Source organism: Cyanistes caeruleus, chromosome 24, assembly GCF_971803275.1.
Source record: "Cyanistes caeruleus chromosome 24, bCyaCae1.hap1.1, whole genome shotgun sequence".
Taxonomy (NCBI): Eukaryota; Metazoa; Chordata; class Aves; order Passeriformes; family Paridae; genus Cyanistes; species Cyanistes caeruleus.
In genome coordinates, this window is record NC_141724.1 from 5,440,593 (window position 1) to 5,460,322 (window position 19,730).

The 19,730-nt window shown below is 52.7% G+C and overlaps 2 protein-coding genes across 3 annotated transcripts in view; both read left to right on the plus strand.

Moving 5' to 3' along the window:
• Positions 1 to 14,112, plus strand: part of KLHL12 (kelch like family member 12) — a 25,923-nt gene extending 11,811 nt beyond the window's left edge. Inside the window, exons 6-12 of one of the 2 annotated variants that reach the window (XM_086862071.1) lie at positions 1,497 to 1,611; positions 4,587 to 4,693; positions 5,582 to 5,777; positions 6,437 to 6,595; positions 7,799 to 7,897; positions 12,057 to 12,243; positions 12,547 to 14,112. In XM_086862071.1, the coding sequence (XP_086718197.1) occupies positions 1,497 to 1,611; positions 4,587 to 4,693; positions 5,582 to 5,777; positions 6,437 to 6,595; positions 7,799 to 7,897; positions 12,057 to 12,243; positions 12,547 to 12,616 (933 nt within the window). In that variant the 3' untranslated portion in view covers positions 12,617 to 14,112. The remainder of the gene's footprint in view (positions 1 to 1,496; positions 1,612 to 4,586; positions 4,694 to 5,581; positions 5,778 to 6,436; positions 6,596 to 7,798; positions 7,898 to 12,056; positions 12,244 to 12,546) is intronic. The other variant, XM_086862070.1, reaches the window with a different exon arrangement.
• Positions 14,113 to 16,931: 2,819 nt separating this feature from the next.
• RABIF (RAB interacting factor) lies at positions 16,932 to 19,374 on the plus strand. The gene is made up of 2 exons (XM_086861983.1): positions 16,932 to 17,144; positions 17,211 to 19,374. Exons 1-2 carry the CDS (start codon positions 16,959 to 16,961, stop codon positions 17,451 to 17,453), a joined length of 429 nt encoding a protein of 142 aa, XP_086718109.1. The 5' UTR covers positions 16,932 to 16,958; the 3' UTR covers positions 17,454 to 19,374.
• Positions 19,375 to 19,730: the final 356 nt, after the last annotated feature.

The window sequence follows — 19,730 nt, forward strand, 5'->3', positions numbered from 1 at the left end:
GCCAGCTGTCTCTGCACAAATCCACAGCACCTTTCTGTTGTCATCTCTCACAGTCTCCAACAAGTGCTTTCTGCCTTCATTCCTAAGCACTGGCAGGTCCCCTTCCCCAGGCTGAAGATTGCTGGCATGGATCTCAGGGAGGTCATGGCTCCTCAGAAGGTGTCTGAGGTGCAGAAGGCCAGCAAGTACTCGAGTGAGAAAGACAGCAGCTGTGTGGGTCCAGGACCAACACACAGCCAAGAGCCGTGGCTAACACTGCTGCTTTTTGTTCTGGGATGCTGCAGAGGCAACCCAAAATGGGGGTGATGTAAAGAGACAATTAAGCTTTCCAGGGCAAGTTTAATTCCAGACAGGAAGTGATGCTGACCCCAGGCAAGATTTCAAAGGAAGGCCCAGAGAAGGTCAAACCAGCCTTCAGGTTAGATGGTGATAGGATGGACTCAAGGATTATTATCCCTTGTCACCTGGTGCTGAATAGTGAATGACAGACATTTCTCTAGGTCAGGAAAAGGCTGGTTTAGCAACAGTCATCTCAGATGTGATAGATTATGGATGTTGCTAAATCACGACAACCTAATGGTTGTGTTAGGTTGTGCCAGAGCTAAAGGGTGTTCAGTCAGATTGTCATGGTCCATTTCAAACTGAAATTGAAGCTAATGGAAAAGGGACTGGTACCAAAACAAATAGATCTGTTCCAAATCCAGCCTGAGACAGAATGTGTACAGCCCTCAGCTCTCAGCCTGAACGTGCAGGGTGACCTGTCCAGTCTGGCAGTGCCACACACTGGTGGCACATCCTCAGCTTGGGGCAGTGTGGAGAGCAGAGTGTTGGCTCCATGTGGCTGCCTAACACAGACACCAGGAACCTGCAGGATCTGAACAAAATCTGAGCTTTCTGAAGCAACATGTACACCCAACACCCAAGGGAAAATGACTGCTGAGCTGAAGGGAAGTTGGTCCAGGCCCTCAGCTAGGGAAGGGAATTACACAGCACTTGGAAGGAGATGAGGCTGTCCTTGGGTGCCCTTCACTCTTCAACAAGACCTCAGTGCTCCTGTTGCCTCTTGACAACTCCATGTCCCTGGGCACAGTGATCAGGACAGTAAATCAGCTGAATAGTTTAACTGTGCTGTGCACCCCATCTCTTCTCCAATGGCAGGTGCAGGACAAGTTATGTGTGGTTTCACTACCAGTTCCCCTTCCTAGTCATACTTCTACTGGCTTAAATGGAGCAGAAGTGGCTTTTCCTTAGTGTTCCAATGCAGCCATTTTCCTTAAGGAGCCTTCAGTGCCAGACTCTGAGGATGGAGCTGTATCTTCTTAGCTGCAGTCTGGTCTTCAGTTGCCTTTGCATTTCCCTGTGTGCCGTGTCTCCACCAGGACCTGCACACAAGTCCTTTTCATGCTGTCTGAGCTGATGAGAGTTGGCTTTAGGACAGTTCTTCTGAGGTTTCTTAAAATACATTGCATGTACCAGTGACTCATGTTTCTCCCCAGCCTTTCATACGCTGCAGCCTGCAGTGCAGAGACCTCGTAGACGAAGCCAAGAAATTCCACCTTCGGCCCGAGCTGCGGAGCCAGATGCAAGGACCCAGGACACGAGCACGTCTGGGTGAGCAGCAGGGGAAGGGACCCTGAGAGGGGCCAGGGCACTGGCAGGTGTGTCAGACACCTTGTTTAGTGCCTTGTGATTGTATTGATGTTCCTAACAGCAGTAACTCATCATCCCATGGTCCCCAGTGGGACAGAGAAGGGACTGAAGCAAAGGACAGAGGTGCCTCTTCTACAGAGCACAATTGTTTAGTGCCAGTGTGGGGAGTAGCTGATGGCCATTAAACCCAGACCCCTGCTGTGGCCTTAAAACCAGTTTCCTGAGTTGCTGGTGCCTGCAGATAGTTTTGTCCCAGCATGCAGCTGTGAAAGAACTGTTGAAAGAGTTTCTTCCTATCTGAAGAGGCAGGTATCAGAGTCCAAAATTGAGCTGTGGGGTGAGTAACAGCTGCCTTACAGTGACAGCAAGTTTCCACAGCAAACTGAACAGGGGAAGGTGCAAGGAGGGAGATGGAGATATCCCTCTTACCCTTCAGAGGTGCAATTTTTTTTCTCCCTAGCCTTGTTAAGCTTGTTTATTTCAGTAACCCCTACCAAGCATTGTCACTGAATTGTTCAGAACATGTTTGTCTCAGGGCTGTGAACATGCAAGAGCAACATGAATGTAGGAATGTCCTACAGAAGAAGGAAAAGTATTTTACTGGCTGTTTCTGTCAGACTGTCTGTGCTGTGCCTGTGTCCTGGTGCACTCCCAGGGCACTGCCATCGATGCCAGCATGGACCATTCTCCCTGTGTGTTCTCCAGTGCTACTGCAGGTGTGGAGAGAGACCCCAAAATCCCTTTGTGACCTGTTTTAGGGGACAGAAAGCAGTCTAACCTCAAAAGGAGGAGGACAGGTTAGGTTTGTCAGGGACATACTGATCAGAGATTTCTGGCCTGAAAGGAATATTGTTACGCTGTTCCTGCATAGTCCAGGCCTCAGCACATTTTCTGGGAATTCCTTTGCCAGTTTCAAAGACCTGCACTTCAGCTCAGCCTGTCCCTGGTATCAGACTTCCAGTATCTGAAGGGATCTAACAAGGAGCCAGAAAGGGACTCTTCATCAGAAACTGGAGCAATGGGACAATGGGGAATGGTTTCACATTGAAAGAAGGGAAATCTAGGGAAGAAATTCTCCCCTGAGAGGCTGGTGAGGCCCTGGCACAGGTTGCCCAGAGAAGCTGTGGCTGCCCCATCCCTGCAAGTGTCCAAGGCCAGGCTGGTGTTGCACTATACTGGGACTCTCTTGAACAGGAGAGCAAGGTTTATTACCCCAGATCTTCTTTCGCAGACAGATACACAAAGGTCTGGAAAGGTAAAACCCTTATGGTCAGTGAACTAACACATCACCATCACTGGTCAGTGGGGTACACCACCCCTCAACCTTCTCTTGCAAGAAAACAAGAAACTGACAAACAGCACCTGCAAGGCTGTTTTCGATCTCTGAGGATTGTTTTGATTCCTCCTTATGTTTTCCCAGGCTGCTTTCTCAGGCCAGTCTGAGAAAGTTATGTGGTCTGCTTTTCCATGGACACTGTTCTCCCTGCTTTCTACTTGCATTTGGCATCCATAGGATGGGGCTTGGAGCAACCTGGGCTAGTGGAATGTGTCCCTGAACATGGCAGGGAGTGGCTGGCTTCCTCATGGCATGAACTTTCAAGTCCTTTCCAATACAAACCATTTTGTGATTTTATGATTTTAGAAAAACATATTTCATTTTATTAATTGAAATACTTCACCTGATTAAAAAGACATTCAAAAACTGTTTTATTATCTAATTGTACAGGTTAAAGTTCACATTATTGCTGAGGTTCATCCTTTGGATTCAGCCCTAGCTGCTTTAATTGATTCCATACCATCTGATATCAGCAATGTGTCACTCTCAAACTGTGGTCAAGGCATGTATTAACTTTGCATGGGAGGAACTGAAGTGATTGCACTTTTAGTTGTCTTACTGGAAAGAAAGCTTTCCAAGATGTTGAAGCTCTTGTGAATCCTTCCCAGTTATTTTTTATATTATTCTTCATCTGAGGTGGCAGCTTTTCTGCTTTGTGACAGACAAAATCTTGTTAAATGTTTGTTGCTTGGTGTTTGATCCTTGTGCAATGAAAGGCTGGACAGCCCTAAATTCTAGTGATAAACTCCCTGTTCCAGAAAGGGCCCAAGGAATCAAGGGGATGCTGAGATGTTCTAAACCTAAATTCTAGTGATAAACTCCCTGTTCCAGAAAGGGCCCAAGAAATCAAGGGGATGCTGAGGTGTTCTAAACCTGAGACAGAAGCCTGCTTCCAGGCAGTGATTAGATAGGAAGTTACAACTCTGCAGGTCACAGCTATTATTAACAGTCATGGAAGAAATAAGAAAAACTCAGAGAACTCATCTAAGAGAAGAGAAAGTAGAGGGGAGGCAATTTTGAAATAAAATACAAAAGATTTAAGAGACAATTCCTGGGGAAATATTTAATTAGTTTTCTAAGCTTCAGACAGCCTGACTTGTTTCTCAGTTATGTGGTGAGCAAAGTCCCCTAAATCAGGTCTGGATGTCACTTGCAGCCAAGAGGAGACTTTGTGTTGTGAGGAGGCTGCAGGGAAGCAGCCGTTCTCCTACAGATTCTATGGGGTGGGGAGAGGTTTGGGAAGAACAGTGTTAAGGATACAAAAGGAGATATAAAGGAGTGAACTTCAGCACCTGTCTGAGGCAGCTTGTCTTCTCAAAGTGCCTCTGATGTTAGGAGAAAAACAGCAGCCAGCTCCTAACACCTCAGTCAATCGTCTGCCACATGCTCTGAAGAGTTTCTCCCTTCTCTTCCTTGCTGAGCACAGAGGGAGTGTGAGTGCCTGAGCCAGGTTAGGTCATTCCCCAGAGCTGAGACAAAAACAGGGATTTAGAGGCAGCTTGTGCCAGGGAAGGCTCAGAGTTTCATCAGGTTGTTCCCCTGAGATGACCCCTCAGTAGTGAAGGGATTGACTTGGCTTTGCTGTCCCTCTGTGCCTCAGGAGCTAACGAAGTGCTGCTCGTGATCGGCGGCTTCGGCAGCCAGCAGTCCCCCATTGACGTGGTGGAGAAATACGACCCCAAGACCCAGGAGTGGAGTTTCCTGCCGGTAAGGGACTGCTTCTGACCCCCACTGGGCTGAGCAGGCTGTGAGCAAACAGTGATCCTGCAGCACCAGCTGGATAACTCTTTGGGCTGTCCTCTGCAATCTGCTGAGGATTTCTGACAGAAATGCTTTAGAGATTTACATGGTGAATGCTGAAACCGCTTCAGCTTGCAGAGTGACTGAGGGGGTTGTTGTCATAGACCTGATCAGCTGAGCCTGCAGAGACCCACATCTTGGTTGTGGGAGTGAGAACTATCATGTTTCTTAGTGAAGGGGTGTTAAGCTTCAAGGTTAGTGATGATAATTGGAATGTCAATAGGAACAGTGTAATCAGTGCAGCCTTCAGGCTGCTGCATGATCCCACTGCAGTGTTTTGGAGCATAATGGGAAGAGAGAATTCGTGCACTGAGGAGTACTTCTACCCAAATTAAAATCACCTTTATCTGTGTGAAATGGTGGAGAGCTGCCTCTTCCTTAATATCACCAGTCAAGGCAGTCTCAGTATCACCTGGCGTTCCAAAATTCTGATCTTTTTTGGAGGCTAAAAGCTTCATCAAATATTCAAAGTCCCCTCTTTTTCCCATTACCAGTGTCTGCAGGAGCCAGTGGGAGGCTAACAAAACATCTCAAATGCATGAAAAATTACACAGCAGCACAGGATAAATGACATTTAGTGTGAAATATTTGAGTGCAGAGAGACATGGTCCTGAGAAGAGAGTATGGCAAGGGGAGGCAGGCACAGTCACTCAGGCTGTGTCCCTTAAATCCATAGTGCTGCCTGCTCTGGGCCATTTCCCAAAGGAGCAGCAGAAGAGGGTGGAGGAGCAGTGGTTGGTCTCCCTGGCCAGTGCTGTTTCTCTCTTTGACCTTGGTGCTGCTTTGCTGTCTCAGAGCATCACCCGCAAGCGGCGATACGTGGCCACAGTGTCCCTCCACGACCGCATCTACGTCATCGGGGGCTACGACGGGCGTTCCCGGCTCAGCTCCGTGGAGTGCCTGGATTACACAGCAGATGAGGATGGCATCTGGTACTCCGTGGCTCCCATGAACGTGAGGAGAGGGCTGGCAGGAGCCACAACCCTTGGAGGTACGTCCTGGTCACCGCCAGAGCAGAACAGGCTGCTCAGCTCCGGCCCGAGATGCCCTGAGCTGGTTTGTGAAGAGTGGGCTGGCTCTGGGGGAGGGGGGGAGCCTGAGATTCTGCCTTCTCATCGCTGGGATGCACAAATGGAAAACTTGCCCACATATCCTGAGAGGAGCTCTGCCTCCGCTGCGTTCCTGCAGCACGTATCCGTGAACTCTGGGGGAAAGGGGCTCTGGGAGAGATTATGGAGTGGGGAGCTCTGAGGGTGGTGACAGTGTTGGACACCGAGTACAGCTGTGACATCCAGTGCTGGAGTGACTGGAACATCTGCAGGGAAGGAGTGAGGACTTTGGGGAGGTACTGACACGAGGCTCACCACAGACAGAGTTTGGTTTTGGGTATGGCAATGTTTCAGTGGTTCTGCAGCATGAAAAAAAATAGCTGGGTTGTGTGTGTGTTCTCTTTCATCCATCAGCAAGAAGCAGATTTAAGGGCCAGATGGGATTTGAGTTTGTTTGTTGGGCCTGTGAGCCAGGCTGGGGAGCCTGGGTTCATCTTGGCTCCCAGTGTGCCACAGTCTGTTTTGTGTGGTTTGCAGTCCGTGTTGTAGCTTTGCTCCGTGTGTGAGGGTGCTCAGCTGGGCCCCACCTCTGTCACTGCAGACATGATCTACGTGTCGGGTGGGTTCGACGGGAGCCGCCGGCACACCAGCATGGAGCGCTACGACCCCAACATCGACCAGTGGAGCATGCTGGGAGACATGCAGACAGCACGGGAGGGAGCAGGGCTCGTGGTGGCCAACGGAGTGATCTACTGCCTGGGTAGGTACCCTCAGCACCTCTGGGAGCTGTGCAAAGCCTGCCCTTTTACCCAAGTGACCATTCAAGAGCAGCACCAACCTGGCATGCCCGTGTTAGAAGAGGTTTAACCTCACTGGGCACTCACAGCTGTGTCAGTGAGTGCTGCCTGACCTCACTGTTGCCATCACAGTGGCTTGGAGTGCAGCTGCCACATCACTGCATGGGATGCTGCACATTGCAAATTACACACAATTTACACACACTGCATTTGAGGGATGGCAGAAGTGTGGAGGATAAGCAATGCCAGCTGAGGCTTTGTGTGGCCTGGGCAAGTGTCCAAATGCCCAGAAATGAAGCAGGTAGCCATGGGACAGAGAGTGCTCCTGCACCACACAACGCATTGGTGGCTGTAGTGCTCCAGAAATGTATCCTGAGCTGTCTGTTCTCCAGTTTCTTTCTATAGCACTCATTTCAGTTTCAGAGCACCACAGCAGCTGTGAATACAGTGAGATTGCCAGAGGGAACAGAGCAATCTGAAGCTTGTTCTGTGGGTCACCTTCTAGGCCCCAGAGCAGGCAGGCCCAGCATTGCACCCACATCTGTTGCAGTCCTGTTCCTGGGGAGTCACAGATCTTAGGCACTGGTTTCATAGAACCACTGAATGGTTTGGGTTAGAACGGACTTATTCCACCCCTGCCGTGGGTAGGGTCAATTTCCACTAGATCAGGTTGCTCCAAGCCCTGCCCAGCCTGGCCTTGAATCTGGCCATAAAACAACCACATTTATTCCTCTTCCTCATGCTGTCCCTCAGGGTGGATGGCAGCACACTGCTCCTTTGCTGGGGCTGCACAGAGATTTTGGTATCCACTTGTAAAACAGGTCTTGAGAGATGCCAGCCTACACCATTCAGCCTCGTGCATCTGCAGCACGGACCTGAGCACAGACCTGGCAGCTGCACATCTGCAGGGCTGCAGCAGCAGTGGCCACAGTGTGCTCAGAGGCAGCTCCATGGGGCTGGCCTGGGTTGCTGCTCTCCCCCATCAGTGCAGTGTAGGGGCAGAGCTGGCTCTGGGCTGGCTGCAGGATCCTCTGCCCCACTGGGATGGGCTGTGCTGCTGGCAGTGCCACGCTGTGCTCAGAGCCCACCAGGCATGGTACTGCTCTCTGCACAGAAGACATTCTCCCCAGCTCAGCCCCATGGTTTGCTCCTGTGTTTTGTTTCAGGAGGCTACGATGGGCTGAACATCCTGAACTCTGTCGAGAGGTATGACCCCCACACTGGACACTGGACAAATGTCACTCCAATGGCCACCAAACGCTCAGGTAAGAGCCCACAGTGCCTTGAGGTTTTCCTGCTGCACTGAGGGGTCAGTCACTTGCTGGTGTGTTCTGCTGCCCTGGAGGATGCTCCAGCCCCAGTGGGTGGGTTAGCTTTGAGAAAGGATGATTTTACTGGCTTGAATTCTCAAGAGAAATACAAACTTTTACACGTCTCCATCCCATGCCAAGGTGTGTATAGAGGAATGTGGTGGCAGGGTTATAGGTTACAAGGAGGGAAATGAAATGCTGTGTGACTTCCACAGCCAGGAACAGTGCCTGGCATGAAGAAGAGCTCACAAGGCACAAACTGACTGCAGTACTGGGTCAGTGCTTGTCAGCTGCACAGTTCATGGGGAAGGCAGGTGTGCCCTGCCAGGCTGCTCCTTCACCTGAGCCCTGCTCCAGGGCAGCACTGCCAGAGTCACCCAGCAGTGACTGTACATATGGTGTAGTCACACAATAATTATCCCCCACCAACTCTTCACTTGCCTCTCTGCCTGGTATTCTATCCAAACTTTAAGTTGGCAGTTGTATCTAGGACAAAAATAGCGTTTAAATCCTAATTTTGGAGTATCTTTCTGTTTAAGCTCTCCTTCATTTCTCAGAGGAGTTGTGCAGCTCCTGTAGCTCCTGTGTGCCCAGGTGTGTTGACCTGCTCTTGCTGTGTGCCTCAGGGCTCCTGCCCTGCCCTCCAGGCCGTGCTGATGGGCTGCCCTGGCCCTGCCTGTGTGTGCATGGCAAGCTTGTTCTGTGCCTCCACACCTGTGTGGCTCCCAGTGCTTGCAGTTACACACTTACACCCTCTTCCAAATCCCTTTTGAAGTTGCTTTTTTCTCTGCTTCTCTCAATAACTGGCCCTCCCAATCATCCTGGGCAGCACTGCTCCATGTGATCCCTGTGCAGTGTTCCTGGATAGGGACAAGTACTGGGTACTCAATAAAACTGGGCTCTGTTCCAAAAACATTTCAGTTTTCTTGTGCCTGCAGTGGCATTCACCAAAACCCCAATCTTTAAATATTTATTCCTGTTAAGTGTTGGTTTATCTGCCAAGAATGGATTCGATTTAGGAGTTGGGCACTTTCCACATCCAAGAGGGCCATACATATAAATCAGGATAAAATCTGCAGCTTTTTCTAGTTCAGAGGCACCATGTGAGACCAATCCATGAATCCCTACGGAGCTTGAGGATCAGGTGGCTTTTCTCAAGGGGTCTGCTTTGGGCACCAGAGAAGGCTGACTTTGGACAAGACCAAAAGCAGAGTTCAAGGGAAAGCTTTCTACAACAGGCATTTGGCAGGTCTGTGCTCCCCACAGGAGCTGGAGACTTTGGTTGCTTTGGCTGCTAAAGCAAGGCTTTCGTGCCTTGGCTGCAGCATGAGCTCCTTGGGGCCACAGCAGGAACCTGGTGAGGCTCTTGACCCCAGCACTGGCTCACCTGGTTCCTTCCTTGGCCCTGTGACCTGGAGCACCAAGATCTGAAACGTGGCTGTGCCCAAGGGCCTTTTCTTGCCCAAATTTTTGTGCTGCCACTCTGGTACTAACACCCCTAACTACTCACACCTTAGGTACTTGCAGCCTTCATCCTGGTGTCAGTTCAGTCCATCCTGGTGACCTTGGACCCTGCAGGACTTCTTTTGCCCCCAGGAAACGCTCTAAGAGTTATCCACATGCAGGTTTCTGAATTCTAAGACCAGGACTAAGAGTGATCTTGGCTTTATTCACAGAGATCATTTCCTCCTTGTTTCTTTTCACCTCTTAGGACAGATTCTGGAGGGAGACTACCTCTCAGAGACCTTGGCCATATTGCATTGCTGGACCAAATTTCCCTGATTAGGTTTGGTCTCTTCAGCCCACTGGGCTGTTCTGGTGCTCTCAGCAAGGACAGACAAGGAAAGCCAGGATGCATTTAGCAGAACAGAGAGTCTCTTACACCCTGTTTGTAAAGAAACAGGTCCATGCCTTGGAGCTGCAGGGTAGCTGGCTCATTTCCATCAGGATATTCATTAGTGCAAGAGTTCCATGTTGGTGGTGACAGCCTGACAGGGCTGACTGTGTTCCCAGGTGCAGAAGCCCCTGAGGCCACCAAGTGTGTGGTAATGTCACAGTGTCCTCCAGTGCTGTACCTGAGGGCGCTGCCAAGGAGGAACCAAGGCTGGTGGAGGTTATTTGCTGCTGGTTTCTTAAATTCCCAGTTGCAGCAGCATATTATTGTCTGCTTTCACTGTGAGAACACCTGTTCAGGCAGCTGCTCCAGCCACCTCTGCCTCTGCAACAGTTTAGAAACCAGTTTTCGTTTTGTCTTCCAGAGGAGAAATGTCAGGGAAATCCCTCCTCCAGCTTTGCATGGAGCAGTGTGCAGCTACTCTCCAGGCCACAGCCAGCAGCTGGGTGACACCAGGCAGTCAGAAACACCAGAGGAGTGTTTCTGAGTCTCTGTGCTGACAGTCCCAGCCAGCAGAGTGGGGCTGGTGCTGCTCTGCTCACACGCCTGTGTCGCTCCGATTGGGAACGGCTTTAAGGAACGACCATGGACTCTCAAGGGAGTCCCGACAGGAGAATTCCTAGTTTATTGCTTCAGCTCTGTCTTATAGACAGATACGTGGAAAAGTACAGAGAGGAAACTCTTATTGGTTAACAAAGTACTACACCACCATCATTGGTCAGGGGCACTCTGCCCCCCTTGACTGTCTCTTGCAAGGAGAAACAACAGGTTGCAAAACAACACCTGCAAGGCTGTTTTAGTATCTCTGAGAATTGTTTTAATTCCTTCTCATGAATTTCCCAGGCTAGGCTTCAGTCAGGCCTGAGAGCTATGTGGCCTGCAATAACTACAGGCACTCTGGCTCAGATTTAGCATCCATACGCCTGTGTTCAGGGGTCAGCCCATGTAAAGCTCTTGTGCTGCTGTGCTGCCTAGGCCCCCATGGCAGAGTCAGCAGTGCTTTGTGGAGTGAGATGTTTTCATGTAGATTGGAGACAGCAACAACACAAGACACGGTTGTCAGCTCTCTTCGGGGAGGTACAAGCATAAAAAACATCCCCTGAAGAGGGAGGAATTGACTTGTGACAGTGATTGTGACAGTGATTGTGACAGTGAGTGTGTGACAGTGAGTGTGACAGTGAGTGTGTGACAGTGAGTGTGTGACAGTGAGTGTGTGACAGTGAGTGTGACAGTGAGTGTGTGACAGTGAGTGTGTCAGTGTGTGACTGTGACAGTGAGTGTGTGACAGTGAGTGTGACAGTGAGTGTGTGACAGTGATTGTGACAGTGAGTGTGTGATAGTGAGTGTGACAGTGAGTGTGTGACAGTGAGTGTGACAGTGAGTGTGTGACAGTGAGTGTGTGACAGTGAGTGTGTGACAGTGAGTGTGTGACTGTGAGTGTGTGACAGTGAGTGTGACAGTGAGTGTGTGACAGTGATTGTGACAGTGAGTGTGTGACAGTGAGTGTGACAGTGAGTGTGACAGTGAGTGTGACAGTGAGTGTGTGACAGTGAGTGTGTGACAGTGAGTGTGTGACAGTGAGTGTGTGACAGTGAGTGTGTGACAGTGAGTGTGTCAGTGAGTGTGTGACTGTGAGTGTGTGACAGTGAGTGTGACAGTGAGTGTGTGACAGTGAGTATGTGACAGTGTGACAGTGAGTGTGACAGTGAGTGTGTGACTGTGAGTGTGACAGTGATTGTGACAGTGAGTGTGACAGTGTGTGTGACAGTGAGTGTGTGACAGTGAGTGTGTGACAGTGAGTGTGTGACAGTGAGTGTGTGACAGTGAGTGTGACAGTGAGTGTGACAGTGAGTGTGACAGTGTGACAGTGAGTGTGACAGTGAGTGTGACAGTGAGTGTGTGACAGTGAGTGTGCGACAGCGAGTGTGCAACAGTGAGTGTGACAGTGAGTGTGACAGTGAGTGTGTGACAGTGAGTGTGACAGTGAGTGTGACAGTGAGTGTGACAGTGAGTGTGACAGTGAGTGCGACAGTGAGTGTGCGACAGTGAGTGTGCGACAGTGAGTGTGCGACAGTGACAGCGAGTGTGCGACAGTGTGTGTCAGTGTGTGTGTGACAGTGTGTGTGTGACAGTGAGTGTGTGACAGTGAGTGTGACAGTGAGTGTGTGACAGTGTGCCAGCATCACTCATGGGTGTGACTGTGGCACCTTCTCTTGGCAGGGGCTGGCGTGGCTCTGCTCAATGACCACATTTACGTGGTGGGTGGGTTTGATGGCACAGCACACCTCTCCTCGGTGGAAGCCTACAACATCCGCACCGACTCCTGGACCACGGTGACCAGCATGACCACGCCCCGCTGCTACGTGGGGGCCACGGTGCTGCGGGGCCGGCTCTACGCCATCGCCGGGTAAGCCACGGGGTCCTGCAGCCCTGCCTGCTCAGCAAGCCACCTGAGGGGACACAGTTGCTGCCCCTTCCATGGGGCCTCTCCTCTGTCAGAGGAGACACCCACAGGGTCACTGAGCCCAACCAAAACAGGCAGCACCAAGGTCCAGGGCCCAGGCAGGCGGGAGAGCGGCAGCAGACAGCAATGGCAGCCTGAAGCTGGGGTTATAATTTGGGCTATACCTGCTGTATGCAGCTGTCCAGCCTCACAGGAAGAGCTCTGAATGCCTCAGCCTCTTCCTCCAGCACTGTCCTTCATTTGTAGCTTTCTGTCCTGGCAGATACGATGGCAACTCACTGCTGAGCAGCATCGAGTGCTACGATCCCATCATTGACAGCTGGGAAGTGGTCACCTCCCTGGGGATGCAGCGCTGCGACGCGGGAGTCTGCGTCCTGCGGGAGAAGTGATCAGGAGGGAGCTCACAAAGAAAAATGTTCTAAAAGGTCTCGGCTGGAGGAAGAGTCCCAAATGATTTGCGGTCACTGTTCTTGAGAGTTGTGGATGCTGTGGGAATAGGCACCAGAACAGCAGCTTTCTGTGCTGCTTGTGACTAGAGCATGTGCATAACTGTGTGATCTCAGCAGTCATTTGAAATCGGGGGCTCTGTGGGAAGCTGGAGGAAGATGAATGGGTCAGGAGAAGCTGCACTCTCTGCTGTTCCTGCGGCTCAGTCTGTGGGCAGAGCAGAGTTGCCCCAGCCTGGTCTCAGCCAGCCTGGTGACCCTTCCCAAGGACATGTACATACCCCTGAGTCACCTCTTTAGCAGGTCCTCGGGTCGCTCTCAGCCGTGTGGGTGTGTGAGGGTGAGCCCAGCTGCTCTTATGTTCCAGCTTCAAATCATCGTGTACGTCCTGAATGTTCCAAGGCGCTCTCGGAGCGCGTGGCTGCAGAGCCGGGCTGGCTGCTGTGTGTGAGGGGCCTGCACTGTCACTGTGTCTGCAGGGTCCTCGCAGGGCTGCTCACAAACGAGTCACAGGTCAGAGCTGTCAACTGCTGTGAGGCAGAGCTGAGGCTGCAGGGGCAGAGGGCAGGGGAGGAGCTCGTGGCCCGCCACAGAAGCGTCTGCAGTGTTTGTGCTCTTGATCAGGTGCTCAGCAAGGTTCATCACATCGTGTTTCCTCAAAAAGCTTGACAGCTCCAGCTGCAGTGGGTGTGTGGCACTGGGAGCTTGGCCGTGCCTGTGCCCTACATGTGAGGAGGTCACCTGAGCTGAGGCCAGGGGAGTAGGGACACAGTGGCTGCTGCCCACCGAGGTCCTGCTGGGTGAGTCACCGGGGTTTGTCCCCAGACAGACCCGAGTCCAGCACACCCAAGGCAGCCAAGTTCATTGTTTCAGTGTCCAGGTTTTCCTTTTATCTAGGATTTTTCTGCTTCCAGGGCTGTTCCAGAGTGACATCCAGGATTCTGTTTCGCCCTTTGTTCTCAGCTGTTTACTCCCCTGTCTCATGACTCCACATCCTGTGACACTTGCTATCCCTGGCCTGCCCCAGGAGCCTGGGTGAGGCTCCATGAGTGGATCACAGCAGCTCATGGAGCACTCCCTGCTCAGCATGTCCTGCCTCACTGCGTTCCTGGGAGCACAGGCTCCCCTCTGCCATCAGCTTGGCCCCAGTGCCTGGGCTCCATGTAGTGCTGCTCGTTGAGCTTCCTGCTGACTCCTTGCTTGGGGACAGGGTGGGATCAGGGACATGGTAGCATGACCTAATTATGCACTTTCAGCCAATGCTCTGACCTTCTGCGTTTGTTTCTATCACACAAGTGTTCTGTGGTTTTGTTTCCTATGTTTATTTTTTAATGAAAGTATAAAGAATAAAATATTTCCTGAGCCAGTAGGGGTTCTGTTTCTGTTCTCTACCTTCCAGATGTATGTCTGACTGCTGTGTGAAGGGTTTGTGCAAACCCTGTGTTAGACAGCTGCCCTCAGGTGTGTCCCCTGCAGCTTCAGCCCAGCAGTGAGAAACAGCTGCTCCAGCTGTGAGATCCATGGCACAGAGACCAGCCAGGCCTGGAGGATTCACTAATGAGGGAATTTCTTGTAAAGTCTGTTGGACAAGGGCTTGGCAGCAGAGAGGAGGAAAATACTGCGATTACAGTCAACAGCAAAATCATCAGGGCTGAAGATGAGCCCAGGTGTGCCCAGGTGGCCAAGAAGGCCAATGGCACGTGCCTTGTACCAGGCATGGTGTGACCAGCAGGACCAGTGACCATCCCTCTTTGCTGGGGTCACACCTCCAGTGCTGGGAGCAGTCTTGGGACCCTCACAAGAAGAAAGACATTGAGAGGCTGGAGCAAGTTCAAGGAAGGGAACAGAGCTGAGGAAGGGTCTGGAGCCCCAGGAGCAGCTGAGGGAGCTGGGTGGCTCGGCCTGGAGAAAAGGAGGCTCAGGAGGGACCTTGTGGCTCTGCACAACTCCCTGCCAGGAGGGGGGAGAGGAATGTCAGGCTCTGCTCCCAGGGAACAGGGACAGGACAGGAGGAAACGGCCTCAACCTGTGCCAGGGGAGGATCAAGTTGGAGATTGGGGAAAATTTCCCTGAAGGGGTGGCCAGGCCCTGGCAAAGCTGCCCAGGGCAGTGGTGGAGTCAACATCCCTGGACATGTTCAGAAGACGAGTAGAGGTGGCACTTGGGGACATGGGTTAGTGGTGAACGTGGCAGTGCTGGGGGAGTGGTTGGACTCAATGATCTTGGAGAGCTTTTCCAAATTAAAGAATTCCATAATTCTGATACAGTAGAGCTGCAGTTGCAAAAAATTACAGCTCCTTTGTCCACTGTGGGCATATGGGATGAATGGAGCCCAGAATGAATTCATCTGCAAAACAAGATTCTGTTGATTTCAGGACAAACTGCAGCATTCTGCCCCAGGAGCCTTTGGTGGCTCCAAATCCTCTGTGTGCTACCTGGTCCCCCATAAATAGCTCACCACTCACTCCAGATGTTCAGGAGCCTCTCCTGACACCCTGTCCCCCAAATTGCTCCATCATTCTTCAGCCAGCGAGAAGTGGGGAAGCAAAGAGGGGAGCAGACCCTGTTTGGGGAGTGCAGCACTCATTGGGAAGCACTCACTGGTCCCAAACATGTGGCACATTCACCTGTGCCACTCTGACACCTGCAGAGAGACAGTGCAGGGTGAGTTCTTGGGCTCTGATACTGACCCTGGAGCTGTCAGCAGCTCCTCTCCCTTCCCTGGTGAGCCCAGCTCTCCTACAAATGAGAGCAGGGCTCAGGGGGAGTCCAGCTCCAGGAGTGATGTGTCCAGTGTGTGTTTGGGCAGAAACTGAACAGTTGGGCAGATTGAAGCAGCAGCATCAGAACTGGGTCACAGCAGGATGTGACCCCACAAGAATGGCCAGCAGACCCATCCTTGCCTTTCCAGGACAGGATGTACTGAAGGATTTGAAGAGGAGCTGGTGTTTCCAGGGAGGTAATGCACAGTATAAATCTTCAAAATGCTCTGTGTTGGTGCTGGAGTTGAGAAAATGTACAGGCTCCTGCTGAAAGCAAAACAAAGGGACAAAATGTTCTGCTTGGGAGGAAGCTGGTAGCAATTCTCCTTGGCCAGCAAGAGTGAAGCTTTGCTTTGTGAATAATCCAGCAGAAGATGCTAAAAGGCAGATTAAGAGTGAGTTTTCAACAGAGAAAGCTCCCATGTAAGACTCAAGAATTGGCCAAAGGTCCTGTTAGCAGGTTTTTGTTTACCTCTTGAATTGTTCACAATGAGAGACACCACTCCAGCCACCAGCCCTGACCAAGCAGCCCAGCCCAGCCCAGCCCAGCGGCCTTGGCCACGAGCTGGAGACTCAGTGTGGTGTTGTGGCACTCGGGTTTCATGGGCTGGGGACCTTCTCGTGTTAATGTGACGGGGTTAGGGCAGATGCAGCACCTGCAGCTGTGGATTTACATCCCCTGGGCAGGCAGAGGGCTCGCCTCCCTCCCCCCACATCTGGCTGGGATTTCACCCCTCACGGGCTGTTTTACCCCCAAAATGAGGACGTGCTGTGAGCCCTGTCCCACCTGCCCTTGAGCACTTCCAGGGACAGCCTGTGCCAGGGGCTCAGCCGCTCCCAGGCCAGGATTCCCGGGACAGGATTCCCGGGACAGGATTCCCAGGACAGGATTCCCGGGACAGAATTCCCGGGACAGAATTCCCAGGCCGGGATTCCCGGGACAGAATTCCCGGGACAGGATTCCCAGGACAGAATTCCCAGGACAGAATTCCCAGGCCGGGATTCCCAGGACAGAATTCCCGGGACAGGATTCCCGGGACAGAATTCCTGGGACAGGATTCCCGGGACAGAATTCCCGGGACAGGATTCCCGGGACAGAATTCCTGGGACAGAATTCCCGGGACAGAATTCCCGGGACAGGATTCCCGGGACAGGATTCCCGGGACAGAATTCCCGGGACAGGATTCCCGGGACAGGATTCCCGGGACAGAATTCCCGGGACAGGATTCCCGGGACAGGATTCCCAGGCCGGGATTCCCGGGACAGAATTCCCGGGACAGGATTCCTGGGACAGGATTCCCGGGACAGGATTCCCGGGACAGGATTCCCAGGCCGGGATTCCCGCCCGGATCTCCCCGACGCTCCCGGGGATGGGGAGTGGGGCGGGGATGCGGCAATGACGTCATCGCGTCGTTCCGCTGACGTCACGCCGCCGGCCCCGCCCCTCACCATGGCGGCGCCCTGCGCGGAGATGGAACCGGCGGCGCCTCCTCCGTCCCCGCCCGCTCCCCCTGCGGCCGCGCCGGGCTCGGCCGGGCTCGTGTGCGCGCAGGGCCGCAACCTGCGGGCCGTGCTGTGCCAGCGCTGCGGTTCCCGGGTGCTGCTGCCCGGCGCCGCCACCTTCGCCCGCCGTGAGGTACCGGGGGGTTCGGGGGGGGGCGGGCGGTGCCGGCCGGGCGGTGACGGCCCCGTGTCTCCGCAGCTCCTCCTGCCCGCCATGAGGAAGAAGGCGGCGGCGGCGGCGGCGGGAGGCGGCGGGGACGTGCTGCGGGAGCACTGGCTGGTGCGCGACATGTTCTCCTTCGAGAACGTGGGATTCACCCGCGACGTGGGAAACGTCAAGTTCCTGGTGTGCGCCGACTGCGAGGCGGGGCCCATCGGCTGGCACTGCCTCGACGACAAGGACAGCTTCTACGTGGCGCTGGAGCGCGTGGCCCACGAGTGACGCCGGGCCCCGGGCCGGGAGCTGGGCCCGGCCGCCGGGAGCCCCGCGGGGGCTCTGCTCACCCCGGAGCCCGGCTGCCCACGGCCGCTGCTCCCCGCTGGGACTGCCTCACAGCCCCGCTGGTCACTGGCTCCCACATCCACAGGCTGACCCGCCTCAGGAATTGCAGCCCTGGCACGGCTAACTCCTCACCTGCACCCGCGTGGGAAGAGCGGTGCTGCTGGGAGGGTCCCTGTATCCTGCAGGAACAGCTCACCCTGACATTTTTGCCACGTAACCTGATCTGCTCCAGCCTGGCTGCTCGTTTCCCTGGTGGCTGCTGTTGCTCCAGGGGGCTGAGGTGTCTCTCGTGCTGGTGGCCCTGTGACATCATGTAAATGGGGGCACTGGGACAGGGTAATGGGGACAGGACTGCTGCACTGAGTCGTAGTGGCAGCTGAAACTGTCTGACCTGCAGCCAGAGCAGTTCCAAGGTTTGAGGCTGAATCTTCTGTTGATTTTCAGAAGGAATGCTCACTGCCCCAAGCTCTAACATTTATATTCTCCAAAACCTCATCCCACCTGACAGCTGTGCTCTGTGACAGTTGTGTCACCTGAAGTGAGTGTAAGGCATCCCAACTCTCGTGTGCAGTTCTATTCACTGAGTACTTGGGAAGAAAACACAATGTTGAATGTGCAGACAGCATAGACTGATAGAGCAGACAGCAAAGAAAATGTGCCAGATCATAGAGCTTTCAGGCAGCAAAAGCGAAGAGATTCCAGCCTGAAAAGGATCTGAATCATTGGACAGGCAGTGCTGAAGCATGTCAGAACATGTGTGTGTGTGTGTGTGTGTGTGTGTTAAACGGTGATGCCAGGAAGGACATCTAAATGCTGGTGGTAAGAGTAATCTGGGATATTGTGACCAGTTTTGGTTTCTGCCTTTTGAAAGCTGGGCACAAAGCTAATTAAAAATGGAAGGAGGCTGCAGCAGCTGTGGTTCTCACTGCATTTATCACTGCTGGTAATCATGGCCCAGTTCATTCTCTATTGCTAACCCCTGTATGTGTGGCAGAACAGCTCTCCAGGGGTGCTCTGGGATCCCTGGTGCTGTGCCTCACTGTGGGACACCTCACTGTCCTCTGCTCATACGCGCTTGGGTGCTAACCCAGCTGTGCAGACGTAGCTGTCACTGTGCTGGGGTGATGTTCTTGTTTGTGCCATCAAACTCAAGGTGGGGTGTAGGTCTGTCCTCCCAAGGCTGTGGGAAGAACCTTTCCCTTGCCCCTCTAATGAAACAATTTTGCTGGCAGGGCTCTGTAAGGCAGGCACAGCCTCAGAGGAGGCTCCCAGAAGAGGCATCCTGACAGCAGGAGGGGCAGAAACAAGTCCCTTCTTCCTGCAGTGCTTGAGCACCTGCACTTCTGAGGTTTGGAGACTCTGCCTTAATGTGTGGCCTGTTCTGGGGCTTCTCTGTCAGGAACCTCTGCTGTGGGCAGCCAGGATTTATCAGGGGAGGGAGAGGGGCAGAACTGTGGTCTGGGGGCTGAGGGTCTCGCTGAAGCAGGAGGTAAATCCTGTGCTGTGTCCTTGCTAAATGTGTCAGATGGACATTTGTCATGGAAACTGCTTCTTCCCTCCTGCCCTTCCCTAAGCCCAAGGGCTGCACAGGTTCATCAAGGAGATGTGCCTCAAAGGACAAGAGAGCTTCACTTGGGTTCTGCACAGGCATGGCAAAATGGTGGGATCACATCACTAATTTCACACTTTGATTTGCATTGCTGTCTCTTAGGGAATGTGTTCTGACTTGTAATACCCCACTTACAGTCCGTGTTACTTCAATATGCTGTGCTGCACAAGCTTCATTTTGAAGGCACCACTGTGCAGAACAGACTGGAAATCAGCTTGGTTAATGCTGAATAAATGACCTCCAAAAATGGTACACGTGTATTCCTGAGTAGTGGGTGGCACTGGGATGGAGCTGGGTGGGGTGGCAGCTCTCCCAGTCAGAAGAGCAGCCCTGGAGAGATGGGAGAGCTCAGGTCAAAGGCCTTCACATTGCAATGGCAACAACTGAAATCCACCTCAGCACAGCACTTGGAGTCCTGTGAGCTCCTGCTCCTCTTCGGTGGGAGGTGAATCCTCCATGGATTCCAGGCGTGCTTTCTGCTGACTCTTAAATATTAAATAGGATCACAAAGACTTGAGTCTGATTCCTTCCTGAGAAGGAATGAACAGTCCGATGGGAATTCTTGAGAAGAAGCTTTTGTACCGTGAGATCTTGAGGGTCATTCAGCC